The sequence below is a fragment of the Sebastes umbrosus genome, chromosome 12 (assembly GCF_015220745.1).
Source record: "Sebastes umbrosus isolate fSebUmb1 chromosome 12, fSebUmb1.pri, whole genome shotgun sequence".
NCBI classification, from domain to species: Eukaryota; Metazoa; Chordata; class Actinopteri; order Perciformes; family Sebastidae; genus Sebastes; species Sebastes umbrosus.
The window spans coordinates 29,469,977-29,490,309 of NC_051280.1; the positions used below are offsets into that span (position 1 = coordinate 29,469,977).

At 40.4% G+C, this 20,333-nt stretch overlaps 1 protein-coding gene across 1 annotated transcript in view; it reads right to left on the bottom strand.

Moving 5' to 3' along the window:
* astn1 (astrotactin 1) overlaps nucleotides 1–20,333 on the bottom strand; it is a 419,969-nt gene that overhangs the window by 309,980 nt on the left and 89,656 nt on the right. Inside the window, exons 4-6 of the mRNA XM_037788021.1 lie at nucleotides 17,375–17,625; nucleotides 16,913–17,055; nucleotides 12,052–12,201 (exon numbers count right to left, since the gene is read on the bottom strand). Coding sequence (XP_037643949.1) covers nucleotides 12,052–12,201; nucleotides 16,913–17,055; nucleotides 17,375–17,625 — 544 coding nt within the window. The remainder of the gene's footprint in view (nucleotides 1–12,051; nucleotides 12,202–16,912; nucleotides 17,056–17,374; nucleotides 17,626–20,333) is intronic.

Here is a 20,333-nt window from a genome sequence, read left to right on the forward strand (position 1 = left end):
CAAATAAGACTCTCTGGCTTTACGGGGAATACATCATAATGTTGTGTTCTGATCAAACTGGAAGGCCGAAAGGTTCAAAGTTTAACACCAGCAATTTGTTCTCAAATGGCAAACCAAATGGTGAATATAAGAGCAAGATCCAGCTCTACGCTACCTGTTTAAAATACAAGTTGACCAATGACCACCAAAACTAAAAACAACTGGTAAACCGGATTTGGTCCCATATTCCCAACCTTTATTTGTATGGATTGTGGGACACCGAGGGTGACAAGGAGTAGTTGTGTTTAAGGGGCACAGCTCTTGGCCGCATTTGAATGAGATTTTGAAATAGGACTCAGTCAGTTCAAATATATTCACTGAAGAAATGCGGACTTCAAAGTAGGCGGCCCTGATTTGGGACACAGATTGTGTAAGAGTGTGTCCCCTACACTGAGTGGGCCCGGCGAGAGTTGAAGGAATTAACCAAGCTGAAGAACTCCGAGGCAAAAATGTCACAGCAACAAACATGGATATTAAAAAATATCAGCCGGTATTAAGAAACTGTCACATCCAGGCAGGATCGATGACAGGAGCTCAGAAACGCCATTTATAAAACTGTCAATTTTGTGTAAGTCTATAGGCAAATAAAACAATAATTGCACTGAAATGATTTAACATTTTATTTATTGATTACTCTACTATTCTTCTTCTATTTCTTTGATTAATGTTTAAATTGTTTAATCAAGAAAATGTCAAAAAATAGTGGAACATTTATTTTGTACAGCCCATGGTGACATGTTGACTTTAGTGAGCCCCTCATCATGAAAGAAAGAAAGAAAGAAAGAAAGAAAGAAAGAAAGAAAGAAAGAAAGAAAGAAAGAAAGAAGGAAGGAAAGAAAGAGAGAAAGATCGTGAAAGTCCTCAGGATTTATCCTCTGGGGACCATCTGGAACAAAGTTAATGGTAATTTATCCAATAGCTGTCAAGACATTTCACTATAAACGGAAATGTCAACCTCATAGTGATAGAGAAATAGTAAACGTTCAAGGAACTTTAAAAATGTAAAAAAAAAAAAGGTAAATTTAAAAGCAAAATGATAATCATTACATTTACTTGTGTCATTTCCCCTTTTATTTATTTATATATATATATATATATAATCGATTTCCAATTATAAATATTATAATATATACATACATTTGCATAAAGCAAGCCTATTTGCCCACTCCCATGTTGATAAGAGTATTAATTACTTGAAGAAACCCCCTTTAAGGTACATTTTGAACAGATAAAAAATGTGTGATTAATTTGCGATTAATTGCGATCAACTATGGACAATCATTTAATTAATCGCGATTAAATATTTTAATCAATTGACAGCCCTAGTTTTAAATAATACATCAAGTGCAAATGATGACATTAGCACATCAACCATGAAGGTTTACTACATAGTTTGAACATGTAATGAAATTAGATGCTTTCCATTGTATCACAGGACTCACAGGTTCAGCTTAGTGCTCGTTCAGTTTCATCATAGGAGCAGCGATGTCTACTATTACCTTCAACATTGCTTCTACAGAATGGCACTTGAAATATAAAGCTGTGTCCCTGCCTGGCTTACAGAGGAGAATAAAAGTGCCTCCTGAGGAATTAAGGCTAAATCTCACACAGCAGGTATTCGTCAGCCTTCACTATTAAACCGGAGCCAAAAGGTGCTGCGCTCGCTGCTTCTGTGAAAACAAGACGGGCCCCTCTAAGTATTCACTGCATGATGTTCACCCGCAACTCAGCATGCGCAGCAGGCACAAGTACCTCTTATAAACCCCGAAAAAAAGTTATTATGTCCAGTGCTCCACATCTCTATAAATATGGAAGGGTGCTAGAGTTGAGTGAGAGAAGGAGGTAATGACACCAGAATGACAAGCAGTCACGACACATAAACAACCAATTCAACAGGATGTGGATGCCACAGCAATAACTGCACGGATATCAAGAATCGCATGTGAAATCAACAATTTGTAACAGAAATACAACAATTACCAGCAAGATTAATGGAGAAAGCAAGCAAGTAGTTAACTACAGATTGCTGCATATGCTATACTTTGTACAATTTACTTTTTATATTATTTCCTTGGCTTTTTTTAATATCCAAAAATTAGCAAGTTGATCAAGCAAAAATGTTTTAAAGGAAAAGTTTTCATACTAATTTGTGCAAAGCAAACTGCATTAAATCCAAGAGACTGCATTATTGTTTTCTGAAACAACATTCAATGTAGCATCATAACTCATAGAACGGGTATCTAAGGGAGGACAGACCGTTGCTATGGGCACAGTACTGATGTCGGACTCTGGCGGACCATTTTTGTGTCAAAATATAGATTTTTTCAATTAGTAGCCGTGTAATATGCGGGATAATGTACAGCTAGCGGGTCATTGTTGTGAAATAATCCCCTAACAGGCCATTGATAATTAACAAAAAAGTTTTCACAACACTAATTAACCAAGTGTTCTGTTAAATTGTGCACAAAAATACACAACAATAATGGAGGAGCACAATTTGGTAAGCAACTCACTTCGTCTTGCTGGAGAGAATATACACCGATCAGCCATAACATTATGACCTCCTGCCTAATTTTGAGTAGATCCCCCTTTTGCCTCCAAAACAGCCCTGACCCATCGAGGCGTGGACTCCACTAGACCTCTGAAGGTCTTCTGTGGTATCTGGCACTAAGCTGTCAGTAGCAGATCCTCTAAGTCCTGTAAGTTGTGAGGTGGGACCTCCGTGGATCGGACTGGTTTGTCCAGAACATCCCACAGATGCTCGATTGGATCGAGATCTGGAGAATTTGGAGGTCAAGTCAACACCTTGAACTTGTTGCCATCCACGTGATGTAAAAGAAAACGTGATTCATCAGACCGGGCCACCTTCTTCCATTCCATTGCTCCGTGGTCCAGTTCTGATGCTCACGTGTCCACTGTAGGCGCTTTTGGAGGTGGACACGGGTCAGCAACGGGCACCCACACCGGTCTGCGGCTACGCAGCCCCATACGCAACAAACTGCGATGCACTGTGTGTTCTGACACATTTCTATCGGAACCAGCATCAACATTTTCAGCAATTTGAGCTCCAGTAGCTCTTCTATTGGATCAGACAACACAGGCCAGCCTTTGCTCCCCACGTGCATCAATGAGCCTCGGGTCTGACCCTGTTGCCGGTTCACTGGTTTTCCTTCCTTAGACCACTTTTGGTCGGTCCTGACCACTGCAGACCGGGAACATCCCACAAGAGCTGCAGTTCTGGAGATGCTCTGACCCAGTCGTCTAGCCATCGCTATTTGGCCCTTTTCAAAGTTGCTCACATCCTTATGCTGGCCCATTTTTTCTGCTTCCAACACAAAGTTGGCTGATTGGTGATTATACTGTACAAATGTTCTAGTCAAGGCTACCACCTGTGTTTCATAACAGCACATCTTACGATTGAAAGAACTGGTGAACATCTGAGCGGCGAGACAATCAAACCGAAACCAAAAGAAAACATATTTTCCTCGTAGAGCTTACAATAATGATTTGGCAGCTTCCTTCACTCTTTGTTTTAATTAACTATCAGGAGTGTGAAAAGATTCTGCAGTACAATATGTGACAATATTCACGGCTTTCCATCTAGTCACCAAACAACTGTGGCTGGGTGTTAAAACAAGGGGGGCGGGGGGATCTAGACAGAGACAGCATTGCTTCACTAGCGATGTCTCATAGAAGACATCAAGAGGCATACAATGCTGTAAATTAAACCAAAATAAACACATCTTGTATATATTCTCTAAATCCAGCATATTTCTGTCATAGTAACTCACTGGAACATGTAGATATTTTGACACATTCCCATATTCTCAGATTTCACCCTTCACTATAATTGTAGGATGTTATTTCAGGACCGTACAAGTTGGCAAATATTTGTAAAATATCAGCAATATGAAACCGTGGGTGGGTGTGGTAAGTTCGCAAACAAAGAACCATTGTCTGAGCTTTAGAGGCTGAAGACAAGACAATATTTTCTGAGATTTGTTGTCATGCCAATAACTGTTACTGCTGAGGCTGTAACGCAGTACGAATAATCAACCCAAAATAAAAACTGTCTCCCTTGTTGAAAAATGCAACCCTGAGTTTGAGCAGTGCTGATTTGAGCATTGTTTGATAAAAGAAAAGAGTTTTGTACAAGAGACAATAGAGGAGAAAATGGAAAAGAGAACCTACACAAAGGAGAGACGACTAACTACATGAGATGAGAGATGAATTTCAAGGTCTCTCAGCATCGCAGGTGGTACTTGTTGCCTCCGTCTCAGAGAAAATGTAAGTCATCCTCCTCATACGGTGTCGGCGGAACATCTTCTCTAAGTATTCTATTGACTTCCAGATTAAAAAATACAGAACAAAGACAACGGGAGTAAAAGTTGTATTTTCCATGGAGTAATGGAATAAAAAAGACAATTTGAATGTAAAAATTAAATGATTTTTACTTACTTTACTTTTAATAAACTTTGTGGAATTGGTCCACTTTCCATTTTTAAGCAGCAAAAGTATTTCAGTTGTTGCGTGACAGGCTTCTAATTTAAATCCACACGCCTGAAGTATTTGAGATTGGTAATAACATGGGTCAATAGCAGAACATCCCCAATGTTATCCCGGGAAAAAGACACACAGTTTCAGTTGTTATAGCAGGAAAAGCACAGGTGTAACTAATTACATTAATGACATTCCCTGTTAGGTTTACCAGTTTCAGGGCCCTGCTATTGTGTGTGCTTTAATGGGAATTAGGACGGAGCCGTTGTTGTTAGGTAAAAATGTGTGCTGTGAAAAATTCCATTTCTATAAACGAGTCACTTGTTGGCAGCATTTGCATACAATAAAATACCTATAATGACATCAATAACAGTCTTCCTCAGTAGCTTAGCCACAATTATTCAGAGCGCAGCACAAAACCATTAAACAGACGTTAGGATATGACCAACACTAAACCCATAACATACAAGGATACCACAGAGCCACGTGTGCAAATACATGTAATAACCATCAAATAACTCTCACTAAGATGGGGCTCAGAGGAGAATAGAAGCATCCACACATAGCTGACGTTACAACAGCCCGTTTGATGAGCTTTTATGGGGTCTTGCTCTTCTGATGGCTTTCATTTATTCTGCCGTTATATTGGTTCCTTAATATGCCCATGTGTTGGTGTTAGCATGTTTCGTTCTATCACATTAGCAAAAACATAAGCATTAGGAAAAATACCAACCTTTCAGCATATTGTAATTCAAGTGTTCTGAGAGATAAATAGACTTCTGCACCTCCTCATGGCTCTGTTTTCAGGCTTTAAATAATCTAGTCCGTGACGGGGGACTTTGGCCAATCACAGGTCATTTCAGAGAGAGAGCATTCCTATTGGCTGTTCATTCAACAGAGGCAGCTCTCAATCACAGTTTGCGAGTGATTGACAGCTGCTCAGAGACGGCAAGGCTCCAGCTCGGCTCTGATTGGTTGTTTTCCTCCGGTCTGTGAAATCTTGCAGATGCCGTTAGGAGCACCGGAGGACACAGAGGTACATGCTTTATTTCAAATTACCTGTCTCAGGCACTACTGTCAGGACATAGTGAGTATAGTTTTATAAAAATACCTTTTTTTTTTAATCATATTTGCTCCATTTCTACCCACTGCTGCTTTGATTTTCACACAAACGTCAAATTTCACACTAAGCTGTGAAAAAAAAGGAAGCAGCACTACACACAGGAAATAGAGATTCACTCTCAAATACAAGGGTGGGATTTAAATTACAGGAGGAGCAGCGAGTTCACAGAAAAACTGCAGTAATTACGCCTGTAATTATTACTGGGGTTGGGGGTGAATTATTGCCCACATATTAGCATCACTGACCAGCAAAAAGGGATGTTTAAATCACCCCACCTTGCATAGAGAAATAAATCCTGGGCTTTAGTTAGGCAACCTTTGTTATAAGTACAATAGCTCTAACATAACATTAACCTTATTCACTAATTTGGACATCATTACCGTCATTATATCGTACGGTCTGCAACTAATTAGGAATAAATTATACTGCTGCCTGCTCAATAATAATCATGAAATACTGATGGGGGCCTGCAGGCCTGCGGGGCCTCTCCCTTCACTCCCTCTGACATTGCTTTCTCCCACTTGGCAACTGCTACTTTTAGTTGCTTTAGATGTAACACCGGAGCCCATTAAATGTGCTGACATATGGAGTGAAGAGAGGCACATGGGCATCTTCAGCAAAAAGGGAAAAGAGTCATTACCTTACCTGCCTCCTCCTCACACATGCACAGAAAGTTGTCCGCTGAGGAACACAATAGCTCTGCCTGTGCATATTTTATGACAAAGATGAAAACAGTTGACTGGAAACACCGACAACAGCGACTCAAAACTGCATGGCGCACATCTAATTGCCTGCTTAGACAGCCTCATTCCGATGCAGCTGGCTTTGGAGAATACTAACCTGTACGGGGAAGCATTGGAAGATTTCAAAAGTGGCGTGCGTGCGCGTGTTAGTTGAGTGCATTAGGAAGCAAATCCTTCTACTTTCATATACCAAGCTGACACAACTGATATGACAATTATAATGAGTGTGTGCGGTTTTCTTCTGTTACTTTCTGGTATCACATTCTGCATTCCTGCAGCCAAAATGAAGAAATTAAGCTGAATTAATTAGGAGACCTTTTCTGTTTTCTTCCGAGTGTTGTATTGCTGCTTGAAGCTTTCCTCGAGAACCGTTCATACAAACAACTTCACACTCGACGCTGCGCTTCAGCAATACACCTGCCATGACATAATTTCGTCTCACACCCAAGTCGCGGCTACACACGGTCACAAATGCCGGTGAAATACACTCCGGTTCACGGGAAAGAAGACTTTACCGTTATTCGAGGTAGGTAACCTTGGCCTAGGGGCCCGACTTAAGATTTTTAGATATTAAAAATATCGAATTGTGTTACTATTCTATCTCATTGTACCCCAAAATAACTCACAAAAGGCCCCATAAGAACGGAACAATATGCAACTCAACTCAACTGTAAAGCTACTATTACATACTGTGTGTACTTCTACTTCAGAGGAAAACATTGTAGTACTACATTTACCTGACAGAGACATGTTACTGCTTATGTTGCAGATTCAGGTTTAACTCAGAAAAATAACCATTCAAATATGATGCATTATTATTCAGTAAACTAGGGACAGAGTGTCAATATGAGCTTGTACATAGTGTCTTTTCAAAATAAACTTCCATTTTCACAGGAAATGCCAAATGGTTAGATTAAATAAAAAATTAAATTCTTCGTAATTTACAAAGCCAGTTATTTTTTACATCTAAATTGCTCAAGAATTCACATAAATAAAAAAAACTAAAATAAAAATGCATAATTTCAATGAGCAATTATGTTTAAATATCACAACGCCAATAACGACAAATCATCAGGGAGAGACAAACGTGTTTTGCCACCGTTAGCTAGATAACGTTCCCTCAGATGCAGTGATAACAAAAAAAAGGGGATGTGGGAGACAACCCTGCATCAGTAAAAGCTCCAAAGCATGAGTTGAGGAAATATTACCCTGAACACATTTGGATTCACAATGGCAGGCAGCGATGCTGAGCCGAAAGCACAGTGTGTTGAATGTGGTGAAGTCCTGTCAAATGAGGCGCTAAAACCATCCGAGCTCCGGAGACACTTAGACACAAAGCACCTGGGATGTGTTGGGAAGCCGAACGAATATTACCCGAGGAAACGAGACGGGCTTCAGGCACAACAGAAAGTCATCACAATATTAATAACAACTCAGTGAAAAGCTACTTTGAATGCTAGCTATTTGGTAAATTAAAGCAGATGTGTACACATATGTACACATACCGTATCGGTCATACATTGTCTATGAACAAATTAATTTGAACATTTCTTAGTCATACTGTGAACTGTAATATTTTCTCATAGAGCATGCCAAGGTGTTTGAGCTTTTTTTTTTAGCTATTAAAGCAGAAGCATGAACTACATTTGAGTCTTAAACCCTGTCAGTCGTCCCTAGAGGCTATGCTGCCCCATACACCCCACGTAACCAAACAAGTCTGAACACACCAATTGGCCATTGTTTGAGCCCAACACTCAACGTTTGGGTACCAATGGGTACAAGACTACCAGACCAATGTTTAATTTAGGTCCCTATTAGTTTTCAAATGAAACCTATACCCTTGGCTGCAGCATTCGCTCCACCTTGAAGTCCTCGTCCCACCAGGAAGCGGCACAGCAAAATTCATTGAGCGTTAAGGCTACTTGCCCGATTTCCCGGGGCAAGTAAAATGCCACGCCAGGCTAGTAAATCTCTGACAGATTTCCAAAAAAACATTAACGTTGAAACCTGAGCAGGCGTTCGGACCTAAAAGAGCAATGCGTTAACAAAGGGGTTCTGTTGGAGTGGGTGTGTTGCAACAGGAGTTTAAGGGAAGAACAATCCAGGAAGTCCAGTTTGAATAATACATCCATGAGTCTCAAGATGTAACAGAAGGTAAAAAACTATCCTACTGAGCATTCACTGATCTGGCAGCCCTATTGGTAGGACAACAGTGTTGGTCAGACCCCTTCGTAATGCATGAATAGCTCACTGCTTTTTGATCTGACACCGCTATGGTTTTGGTTAGGTTGAGGAAACAAACTACAGTCATTGTTAAAAGAAGCCAATGTTGACTGCTGGTATATGACAGGATATGAACAACGGGCTCCGAGGTGGATGCATTCGATACCCAACCTATCCCGACCTCCTCTTTAAGAGGATTTGCAGTACTATAACAACTTTATACTAGTTCTGTCTTTGCTTTGAAGAGACAACATTCATTGTGTTCAGGGCCACAAGATGTTGTTTGTTATCAAAATCACGATTTCCTTTCCGTCTCCGTTATTGCTTTGAGGTGGAAAGGAAAGTTATCACAGCAGGTTAAACAGTAGAATTATGTAATTTACAATCCAAAGTAATCACTTGGAATGTGTGCTTGCAAATATTTGATTGGCCAATGCAGCATGTTGCCAGACGACCTTATATTAATTTTGCAGGGGACCCCGGCTGTGCCAACACAGCAATCTCATTGAATGAGGAGGGCTTTCATTTTCATTTTTTTTTTGGGGGGGGGGCAGCACTGATGTCTGAACTAGGGAAGCATCGATACCAGATCGGACATCGGGCCGTTAACGACTCCAACAGCTGGATTGGGTATCGGTGACAATGGGGCCGATCTATTCAATTCAATTCTATGTTTATAACCTATAACATTATATAGTGGAATTTGACTTCCTGTTTAAGGTTTGACCAATTTGTTGCTGCATTAAAAAGGTTTACACTTGAATTATAATTCCAGTTTATTTTGAAGATTTTCCACCAAGTTGCTGGTGTACGATTTATTATTTTAATAATAAAGAACAATTCAATAAGTTATTTTTTGTTTTACAAAGTTAGTATAGCAATGTTTAAGTCAAGCCTGATGTTGCCTTACACATAAAAGAATGATCCCAGTCACTTCCACACAGTGAGGCATACAGCTCATTAATTAAACACTGGTATCGTATTGGTACTCTATATCGGCCGATACCCAAAGCCCAGGCATTGCTCTCGGTATCTGGACTGAAAAAGTCAGCTTGGCACATCCCCAGTCTGAACACGGCCTTAGACCTTTTGACTGTTTCATCACTTTGGTATAAAGCTTCACAGACTAGCTGGAAAGGTAAACACCGCTGTGTTGTTTGCAGTTCACTGAAACCATGTAGCAGGATTTCTGGGCAGTGAAGTTTTTAATATTCCAACGCCGCCATTGGAGCTGCCAACGGTGTCTTGTGCCGCTTTTTCTGTTGGGTGTTTGGGGCATTCGCTCTTTGTTCTCAGCCTCTATTATTGATAAAAGGCTTTGCTTGAATGTTGTTTTCCACCCCTCTGTTTCTATGATTTGAGTTCTCATAGCTGGAGAGCCGCGGTGGCTGCAGGTGTGCACTCAAACGGTGAAGGTCAGACAGGAAGAAAGAAAACCACAAAGTCCCAAGAGCCACGTTGGGTTTCCAGTCGTCCTGAATGAAACATAATTAAAATGAACGATTGTTCGAACAAATACATGGGAGGCTGCTGTGATAAAACGCACAGATGAGTACTTTGCTTGGGCTCCTGTGTTGCAATTACAATCCTCCCTGACAGTTTGGAGAAGACCTCTGAATTACTGTGCACTCTTTTTTTGCTAGAAACACACTGTGAAGTTTATTTCTGGAGTTTCTCCATAGCGACTAACACCACAGAATTGTTTTTAATTGGGCTGAGAATAAAGCATCTGTGCAGCCAAGTGCGGAGGAAAGTGAATTATGGTCTGAGGTCAACTGAAAATTTCAAAAATGACATTTTGAAAATGTCGCTGCCTTCTTCTTCTCCTTCTCTTGTTTATCATAATGGGATAATGTCTCTCGCCATTTCATCAAATTATCTCTATCTCTTTTTCTATTTCCTGTATTCTTCCATCTCCCGTCCTACAGTACAACTCCTACACTATCAGAGCCCGGGCAGGCGGAGGTGAACGTGAGGACAGATGGGAGTTTGCGATTATGACAGCAGTAAGTGCAAATGAATCACAAAAAGTACTTCAGACTGATATCAGTGCGAATAAGGACAGAAATACGGTGTGATTTATGTAAGTAAAAAGATCACAATAAACAACGGGATGTATATGTTTGAGGATTCACATTCACACCCACATTCACACTGAACATTTTTGTATTGAGTAATTGTTCAAAGGGCATTCATCTCTCAGGATGATATGGATTAGAACGCTGGGTTTATCCTCAGTGTCCTGCAAAGACCTTCTTTTTGTTTTCTAACAAAGTCTTGTATTGTTTTACTGTATTATTGATAACTTTTGTCCAGTGAGTTGAAAATGTGTCAGGGTCCTTGGGAGTTTTCCAAAAGGGCATTGTCAACGATTAAACCTGTGAGGTGGCATTCAGTGACTCACCGTGATTTTTTCGCCCGCTACGGAGCTGTGAGAGATGAACAATTGTAGATAAAAGATGTGTGCAGCTGGGCATTGATCACAATGCTGCTGCTGCGAGTTGAACACCTAATACCTCCCCTTTATGTCTAATGTTTATTGAAATGTTTTCACACTGGCAACAAGGCATTTTTGAGCGTGCTATGACCTTTGAGTAGATGTTCAATGATGCTGCTGGTCAACGAAACAGATAACTTGGTATTAGACGTGAGGGTTTCCATGATGCAACAGCAGCCGGGGGATCAGAGCGGCTATCATTTTTTAGGTGTACCGTTGCCATTGCGACCGTTGCAGCGAGCTAAATTCTGTATAGACTAAACCGACTTACGGCAAGTCACGGACTCACTGAGGTGAGGTTTTGCAGTAACGACTAAAACGAGCAGTGTATTAGTCACGTTACGATGCACAGAGAGCCAGAGTAAATGAGTACAATTTAACAGTGTGTAGGATTTGGCGGCACATAGTGGTGTGGTTGCAGATTGCAACCAACCGAGTACCCCTCTGCCCACCCTTCCCTTTCCAAGACCACGGTAACGTGAGCCGCCGAGTGCAAAACAGTGGTAACTTACTTTGAAAATTATCATTATAGTACATTTTCTGACACAAAAGTTGAGGAAAATTGTAATTTCAGTTTGACTTTAAGGTCGGTTAGGTGTATTATTTATTATGTCACTGTTGCCTTGAGAAAAAAAAGAGTTTTTTTTAAAGTTATCTATTTTTTAGTTTTTTGTTGTTTTTCAATGGAATTTGAATGTCTTTCATAAAATAAAATAAATCATTGAATTTGGGATAAAACATGGAAATCATCTAAACCAAAGTCTCACCATTCTTTAACCTGACAGCCACAGTGACTAGAAGTAAAAAATACAACAAGGTTGTTCTGTGCTGCTGGTAGGTGGGTAGACGCTTGGAGCGATGGTGTTAAATGGGATCTATTTTCTTCTATTCTCCGTCACAGGGTCGATCTATGGGAGGGGGTGACTCACCACGGGTGTTGCTGGAGAGGCGCTTGCGTTGGCTGGTGGAGGTGTTGTGCGGAAGCAGGGTGTTCTGCTGGTGGTTGCTGTCGATGGGACTCGTGGCGATGATGTTGTCCTTGTATTTGTTCATTAGGGCCAGCTTGGTGTTGTCGCTCACTGTGGAGAAGTGGGATATAGTTACAAACACGGGGATATGAAAGCGAGGAGAAGCAGAGGCACAAACTAAAAGCTTTCTCTGAAATGAGAAAGCAGCCACTTGGAAAAAAAAAAAAAAAAGACATGTTGTTCTTGGCTGGATGTTGAAGGTTTTAAAACCACAATGTAGCAAGCATTAAATATAGTAGTGCTAAGGAAACCCATCCAGCATGTTGTTTACTGGGGGAGAAGTCAAACAGACAAAATGAAACAGTGAGAAAAGCTGGCATGAAATTAATACTCATTAAGGGAATATACAGAACGCATTTAAGTCTCAGAGGATGAAATTATCTATTTTGGTAAGTATTAGGAGATGAAGGTCCAGGGAAACCATAAAGAAAATATATTATAGAACATGGTTTCTTTAATAAAAACACCACTTTGGTCCAGCCTGGAATATCTGTACAACTATAAGATGGATTCTGATGAAACCGCCTTCAGAAGATGATTCATCATGTTTTGAGAAGGTACCAACTTTTAATGTTAATTTTACTCCTTTTCGCTGAGAATAAGATATATATATCTAAGGGTAACAGTATCTTCTGTGTAAAAATATACTTTAAGTGAAATAAAAATCTAAGAAATCCATACAGGGAGGGTATAACTTTATCTCTTAAAGGTTCTCTATAAGGAATTCAGAGCATTTCTATTGCCTCCCCGTGGCTCTCAACATGGTGACAGTGCAAACAACAGCAACACTGATCTAACAGTGTTAACCTGGGGGGGAAATAACCAGAGGGTGGGCGCTACACTTCCTCGACTACGGTGTCATCAGCTGTAACCCCCGTATGACAGCAGTGCAGAGCGGCGGCCGTGAGCTAGCATGAAGCCTCCGCAGTCGAATGTGTTGGCACAAGGCCAACACATTCGACGCAAGGGGTACCCCAGTGGCGTTACTTTTGGACGGACCTGGGACGGCGATTCAATATACGCTCGTTACATGCATAGTGTCCTTTCAAAATAAAGTTCTGTTTTCACAGGAAGTTCACGGCTCTCCGGCCGTCGAATAACGCCGCGGGTGGGTTTACATTGGAGTCAGTTGAAAGCCTGGTTCGTCACATACTGTCGCAAAAGGGTGCCTCAGTGCATCGGTTTCCGATGTTGGAGTGAGACCGGGTTGATGATGTAATCCATTAAGTGGAGACCCCAGCCTCAAAACGCCGCAGTTTAGGGGGGAGTGCCCGCAAACTTGCGGAGAGAGGCGAGTGTGTGCTGTCCACATGATGCGTAAGAACGGCACTCATCATGACACATTTTTCTTCTAAAATCATGTGTGGGGGAAGCCTCTGAGTGTGGTAGAGGAATTGTGCTGCTTTAATGACATGAGTCTGTGCTGCCTAATAACCGAGCAGGCCGTTCTCATTCCCAGGGCGTCAAATACCGACGCTTTGTTACGGCCGTCTGCGTTTGATACCGCCTCACACGGCACCCTTTCGGACCTGCATGAGACACACCGGTGTTCCATTAACTACAATGTAAACCAATCGTTGGCAACAGTAAATGCTCCAAGAAAGTGCGCTGGGGGTGTGGTGATGTATGCTCCGATTCCACCGCAGGAATTTTTCCCTGAAACTAGGAACCTTTCAGGGAACTCCTTGCGTTTCGACCACAGGGACCGGGGTCTAAATTAAGTTCCGGGGACATTATCCAGGACCTTTTTTCACCCCCCCAAAAAAAGGCCCAGGTCGGGGAGGGGTCGTACTTTATAAAATTACAGGAACTGTCGAGGTGGAGTTCGCAGGGATGATTGTTGCTGATTGGCAAAACGCACACATCGCCACTGAGTGTGAGTCATGATGCTTTTTCAAACGTCAGCGGACTAATTTGCCTAGTCTTCACAGGTCTTTAGAAGGCTATGGAAACCCAGACAATAATGGGCTAAAGGAAACTTTTACTTCCTTGAAAAGTAGTCTTAAAACTAAAATGACCAGGAACTTCTTGGTGCAAACGGGGCTGTAGTTTAAAGAGCACTATAACTATAGTGGTTTGTTGCCTGAACCTAAAGTGACACCAAGGGGCGTGACAAAGCGGTGGTATGTGATGAGCTGGGGTGAGAATGTGTTGAACTGAGAGGTTAAAGCGCTCCTCCAGTCACTTGTTTATGTATTCATAACTATTCTAAGAAGAAAGGTCAGGACAGCCAAAAAAGATTTAGTGAATATCCAGTACCACTTTCTGAGTGACTTCTGCAGTTGTTTATATTGTTCAATATTCATGCATTGTCTGCTGCCTGCATTTTTCTATTTCTCTAGTCCATCGCATTAACCATCTTAAATGCATAATGCACAGGATTACTCTGCCTCCATCACCTCTGGGGTGGGGCTGTTTGGATTCTATAAGAACACGCTGTGAGAACGCCGTCACCATGACCGATCTCTTGATGAATCCGAGCCGAGAATGTGCCGCTAATTGATATTCATGAGGGGTATACCTTCATCGAAAACTGCTCCACTTCATACAGTAATCCTCACGGGAGTGGTGCTCAACTCCTACGTCCACTGATTATGAAAAATAGATCTTGTAGAACTAATTCTTGGCAGGCACATAAGCCTTTTGATTATTTCAAGTGGGAGGAATAAACCCTTTGAAAGAATACCTGCGGTTTGATATTTATATCCGGTGTACTGTCGGCATCAGTCACACGACTGATTATAAAAACTGCTGATTTGTGTTTGTCGTGCCATTTTTAAAGTGTTTTACATTGACAAAGCATTTGAAAACCTTCGTGTTAAACTCAATTTCTAGTCCTCCATCATTCCGTCTACATTCATTTATATGATTATAGCCTACCTGTCTGAGAAAATAACACATGGTATTTAATTAAAAATCCAATTACTTCTCTTTGTTTTCACGCTGATTATCTAAATCATTGCAACTGTGTTGATGTAATTACATTTGTTCCCTGTTTAGAAAACAATTTGTATATCACTATGTCCTCCTCAATACTAGCAAATGTGACCTTTTTGACATGCTGTCTTATTGCTTTTATTACGTTCTTATTCAAAAATCTATGGCTGTATAGGAGAAAAAAAAACAAGGCTATTAGTATGATAAGTGAAAGCTTTTGCGACAGGATCTAGTTAGTATTTAATGTATATTAATTAAACTATATGCTGACGATGCATTATTTAGAAATATGTATATGTCAGAATACCTCAGATGAATAACATAGATGGTTAAATTATGAAAAACCGTACGCCTTATAGAGTTAAAGCACTAATGATTGACTTTTTGGCCACTTGGGGGTAGCAGAACAATGTTAACACTGACATATAAAGTTGTTGTGGTGAACATGTTAGCAAAAACAATCCTATTTACACATCCAGCAGATTTTGAGTTGTGTTTATTTCCATACTGTAGCGTAAAAACAGCTGCCTTTTGCAGCTGGAAAAAAGGCTGACGAGAGCAGTGAGACCACACCAAAACAGTAGAGCAGTAAAACCAGGATTTAAACCAAAACAATGAACTAAAAGACGCTAAAACAGTCGATAGTGATGAGTGGAACTGCAGAGTCAGGTGAAAAGTCTCCATGGCTTCATGTCTTTTACATTACACATAGTTATTTGATCCATTGTTAATATTAAAACTAGGGCAGTCAAAGTTAATACGATAATAACGCATTAATGCCAATTTGTTTTAACGACACTAATTTCTTTAAAGCATTAACCTAACTTGTGATTTTTAGGTTGTAACTAGAGTAAAGCTAGATAAGTAACATACTGGCATCAAATGAAACTAGAAAATCTAAGAAATCCATTGGTACCAACCATGTCATACTAGCTTGTCATGAAGGAGTGATGTCTACCTGAGCAGAGAATGAAGACTTTCTCCCTCTGTGTGTGTGGTAAACGAAGCTCCTCTATGCTTTGTTGACATAGCCGGGCCTGTCGTGCATGCTTTTAGTGCATTTAATGCATGTCAGCATACCCCACTGGCTGTTTCACATCCGTTGCTCTGCACTGTTCTCATATGCCGATTACAGCTGATAATGCCGTCCTGACCGATGTCACAGAAGCATAGCACCAACCTCCCCCCGAGGTAAACACTGTTGGCTCTGTCAGCACTTTTGCCGTAGTTTTCACTGTTGTGAAAATTGTGTTAGCACCGTTAGCTACAAGCTGCTGGCTCAGCTGTCGCCAAGTTGAAAGCCACGCGGAGGCAATAGAAATGCTCCCAATCTCAAATTTAGCACCTTTAACAAAATTTGTTGCACTTTTCCTGCTTTGACAAGTCACAGGGTCTGCTGTAAAAAAGGGCTATATGCACTTGTTTTGGTCTCCACCACCTCATGATTCTGGTTCTGGACATTAGCATTAGCATTCATTTGGGGTCTGGCCATCTAAAGGTCCAATATTACCACTCCTTTTACCTCTAGTTTACTTTCCCAAACTAAATTCTTCACCAGCTAGTCGCTAACTTGGTCTGCATTGTAAGTCTATTGCCGGGAAAGTTAGTTTACATTGGGTTTATTACAGTGAGCTTTTGAACTGAAAACAGCTGCCTGCTGCTGCTTCTGTGAGTTTGTCACTACGAATGACCCCTTTCACATTACATCTAGTCTACCTGAACCACTGTTAACATTAAAAAACTATTGATTAGTGGAGCTTTAAGGCTGTTTGCTGTTTTTTTTTTTTCTCTTTTGACCTGGCTGTTTGTGCTTCAGTCAACTTACCAGGTGTGAGGTCCATATTATTCTTGTCATTACAGCCCTGGAGGGAGTCCAGGGTACGGGTGACTTGGCTGGCAAACTCCTCGCCACCATTCATACACTCTCGCTGCAGATGGTGACGCAGGTCGGTAATGTCGTACTCATACCTGGGGATGAGGTAAAAATCAATTAGCGTTATGTTGTCTCCACTTCTCTAAATTAGAATAAATATCACGAGCGGCTAACACGCTCGATGAAGCAGTGGAGATTTCAAAGTGGGAGAGAATATACTGATATGGTAAGGTTTTATAATCTTGAGCCTCGAAACTCATTGCAGACTACTACACTTATAAATAAGGTTGCATTATATCAGTTGCTTCCTAAGTAGTAACACAAGCTGTTTACTTCCAGCTTCTGCATGTGCTTATTTTTAGGGTTTAACCATTTCAGATTACATCCATCCATCCACCCAAACCCCGCTTGTACCCGTCCAAAATCGGCGTCTCCCGGATGCTGAGGGTACCGCTGGAGTTCGGCCCCTGACCCCGCGAGTTCCTAAGGCTCTCCCGGGCCTGTCCTCCCATCAGCACTGAGGGGATGTAGTGGATCTCATTAGCCGCCTCAGCACTGGCGCTCTTCTGGGGCTGAGGGATGCGTCGGCGTTTACACCAGCGCCTGCGGGTGTAGAGGATCAGGACCAGGCACAGGATGGACAGCAGAAGGGCGATCATCCCGCCCTGAGGGGAGGAGGGTGACATTTGGAGCAGAGACAGAAAAAAGGGGGAGAAGAGGAAAAAAAGAAGAGAGAGTCAAAGGGGAGAACAGAGTCAGAGGATCTTGCCAAGTCGAATACGGATCAAAGTCAAAGCTGCGATGCCAACAGCAGAATTTGAAAAAAAAAAGGTTGCAGATGCAATTTAGTGAATAACACCTAGAATGTTTTTATAAATGACAGCAGCTCTCGTGCTACTGGGAGGTTATTTCACCTTGAGACAAAAGGAACACTTGGCTGATTTCCATGTGGAGTGTGAGCGAGGGTCAGCAGCTATAAACCGTATCCTCATCGACAGAACGGAGGTCAATGCCCGGACTGTTAAAAGTATGGTTCCTATATTTTATTAAAGGAATCGTTTGACAACTTGGGAATTTACCGAGTGACAGCTGAGTTTTGGCATTGAAAATACATTTGGCACTGAAAAATAAAACACATGCATACAAATTTTGTTGCATTCTGATGTGTTTTTCAATGACAATTTTCATTTTTTTCTTTTTATCACTTTTTTCAGTGTCAGGTTTATATTTTTCGGCAACAGTTTTATTATTTTTTTTCAATCTTTTTTTTTTCCGGTTTCAACTTTCTGTCACCGTTTTGCTGTGGATGGGAGGGGAGGGGGGGGAAAAGAGCGTGATTAACATATAATCTGCATGTGAAGGAAAGAACGGCACCCTGTCTTAAGATAGTTCTGACTGCTGACACTGTGCCAGAAAGTTTGTTGTGTTTCTATGACAACAGAAGACCATTAAAACGGAAAATTAATAAATGGCAGTCCACAAACCAATAATCCCGTTAAATCAAAAGTCATTAGGCAAATCCTCGGCCCTTGAAGGGACAAATAAGTGCAGTCTACTTGAACGAGACACCACTTCTGAATTAAGACTGGCTATTCTATAAGCTATTGTCATAAATCTCAAAAAGAAATTGCATGAAACAGAATCTTTTTTTTTTTTTAAATGTAAGGCAGTTAAAAGTTAATATGAGTTGAAAATAGCGTAACACAAATATAATGTTGTATATAATATGTATGATAAATATGATATACTTGATTGCGGACCCCAAGAAGACTAGCTGGTGCCATTGGTATCAGTGGGGATCCTTTTTAAATAAATATAAAAAATAAACAAACAAATAAATAAATAAATAAATAAATAAATAAATAAATAAATATATAAATAAATAAATAAATAAATAAATAAATAAATAAATAAATAAATAAATAAATATATAAATGAGGCCAAACAAAAATAGGCAAAAATACGTAAATGCAGTTAGCTCAACAAGTGCATGAAATTGTGAACATTTGGACACTTTCCAAAACTATACTTTTAGTTAAGTATATTTCAGCCCTTTACTTTGCTACATTTGCCATTTATACCTTTGTTATAATTACCCCATTATCTATTATTAATTTTACCTGCATTGACCAAAATGAGCTGTCACGTTAGGGCACAGTTTAACTCTAATCCAACTAGTGACCATGTTGGTAAGCAGCCTGCGTTGCACTTTCACAAGTTGGCAGAAATACTTTCACTTCCATTGAAGGTGTATTAAAAGTGTATTTAGTCTTTGAAGAACACCTGTAGGCTAAGGCTGAGCTTGCTATTAAAAAGGCTGTGTCCCTTGAGAGCTAAACAGCAAACAGCTGTTTCAACGTGCCTCCCCTGCTGATTTCTGAATGATTTTTGTAAGTGCTCTAATACGTGTTTTCTTTTCGATGTTGTTATTTAGCATTTCTGAGGTTATTGCAGCACCTCGGAGAGCGCCGCAGAGCACAGTCCTGACAGTAATACTGCTGTCAGAATGCACTGAGCATAAATGGATAAAGCTCTCTGTATTATGTGGAGTGACTGAATTCCTTTTGCAGTTTCATAGAGTGATGGAAATTTACTGAAATGGTTTCAAATGGGTTTTCAAGTGGCTGTCACATCCCCCGCACCCTGACTTCTAACGTCTCTGGTTGCCTGCTAATAAATAAACCTTTGTCAATTCATGATACTTTCTCATTTCTTAATTTTAATACTTAAAGTTAATGCGATAATAACGTGTGAATTCAAATTTATTTTAAAGCCCCTAATTTCTTTAACGCATTAACGCAACTTGGGCTTTTTAGGAGGCTCAGTTTTAAAGCTAAAGTGAAGATACTGGCATCATATAAAACTATAAAACCTAAGGAATCCATTAATACCAACCATGTCATACTAGCTTGTCGGGAAGGAGGTTATGTAACGCTCCAAACTTGTGCTAAATTTTGGTGAGGAAAAACGGTCATGGCTATTTTCAAAGGGGTCCCTTGACCTCTGACTCCCATGTTGATAAGAGTATTACATAATTGACAAATCTCCTTTTAAGGTACATTTTGAAGAAATAAAAAATGTGTTATTAATTTGCAATTAATCACGATTAACTATGTATAATCATTAATTAATTGCAATGTCACAATGTTGTTAAGATTAGTTAAATAAATAAATAATGCCCCACGATAAATAGAAGGCTTCAAATAAAACCTGATCGTAGCGCCCTTAGTTATAATCCTTCATTTCAAAGGAAAACTGTACTACTGAAGTGCGGTAAGTTCAGAAGGTCTGTGTTGGACCAGTAAGTGAGTGTTTTTTGCCTCTGATTGATGTTTACAATGGACAGCTTGAGTGGTAATTTTACTGATTGGCT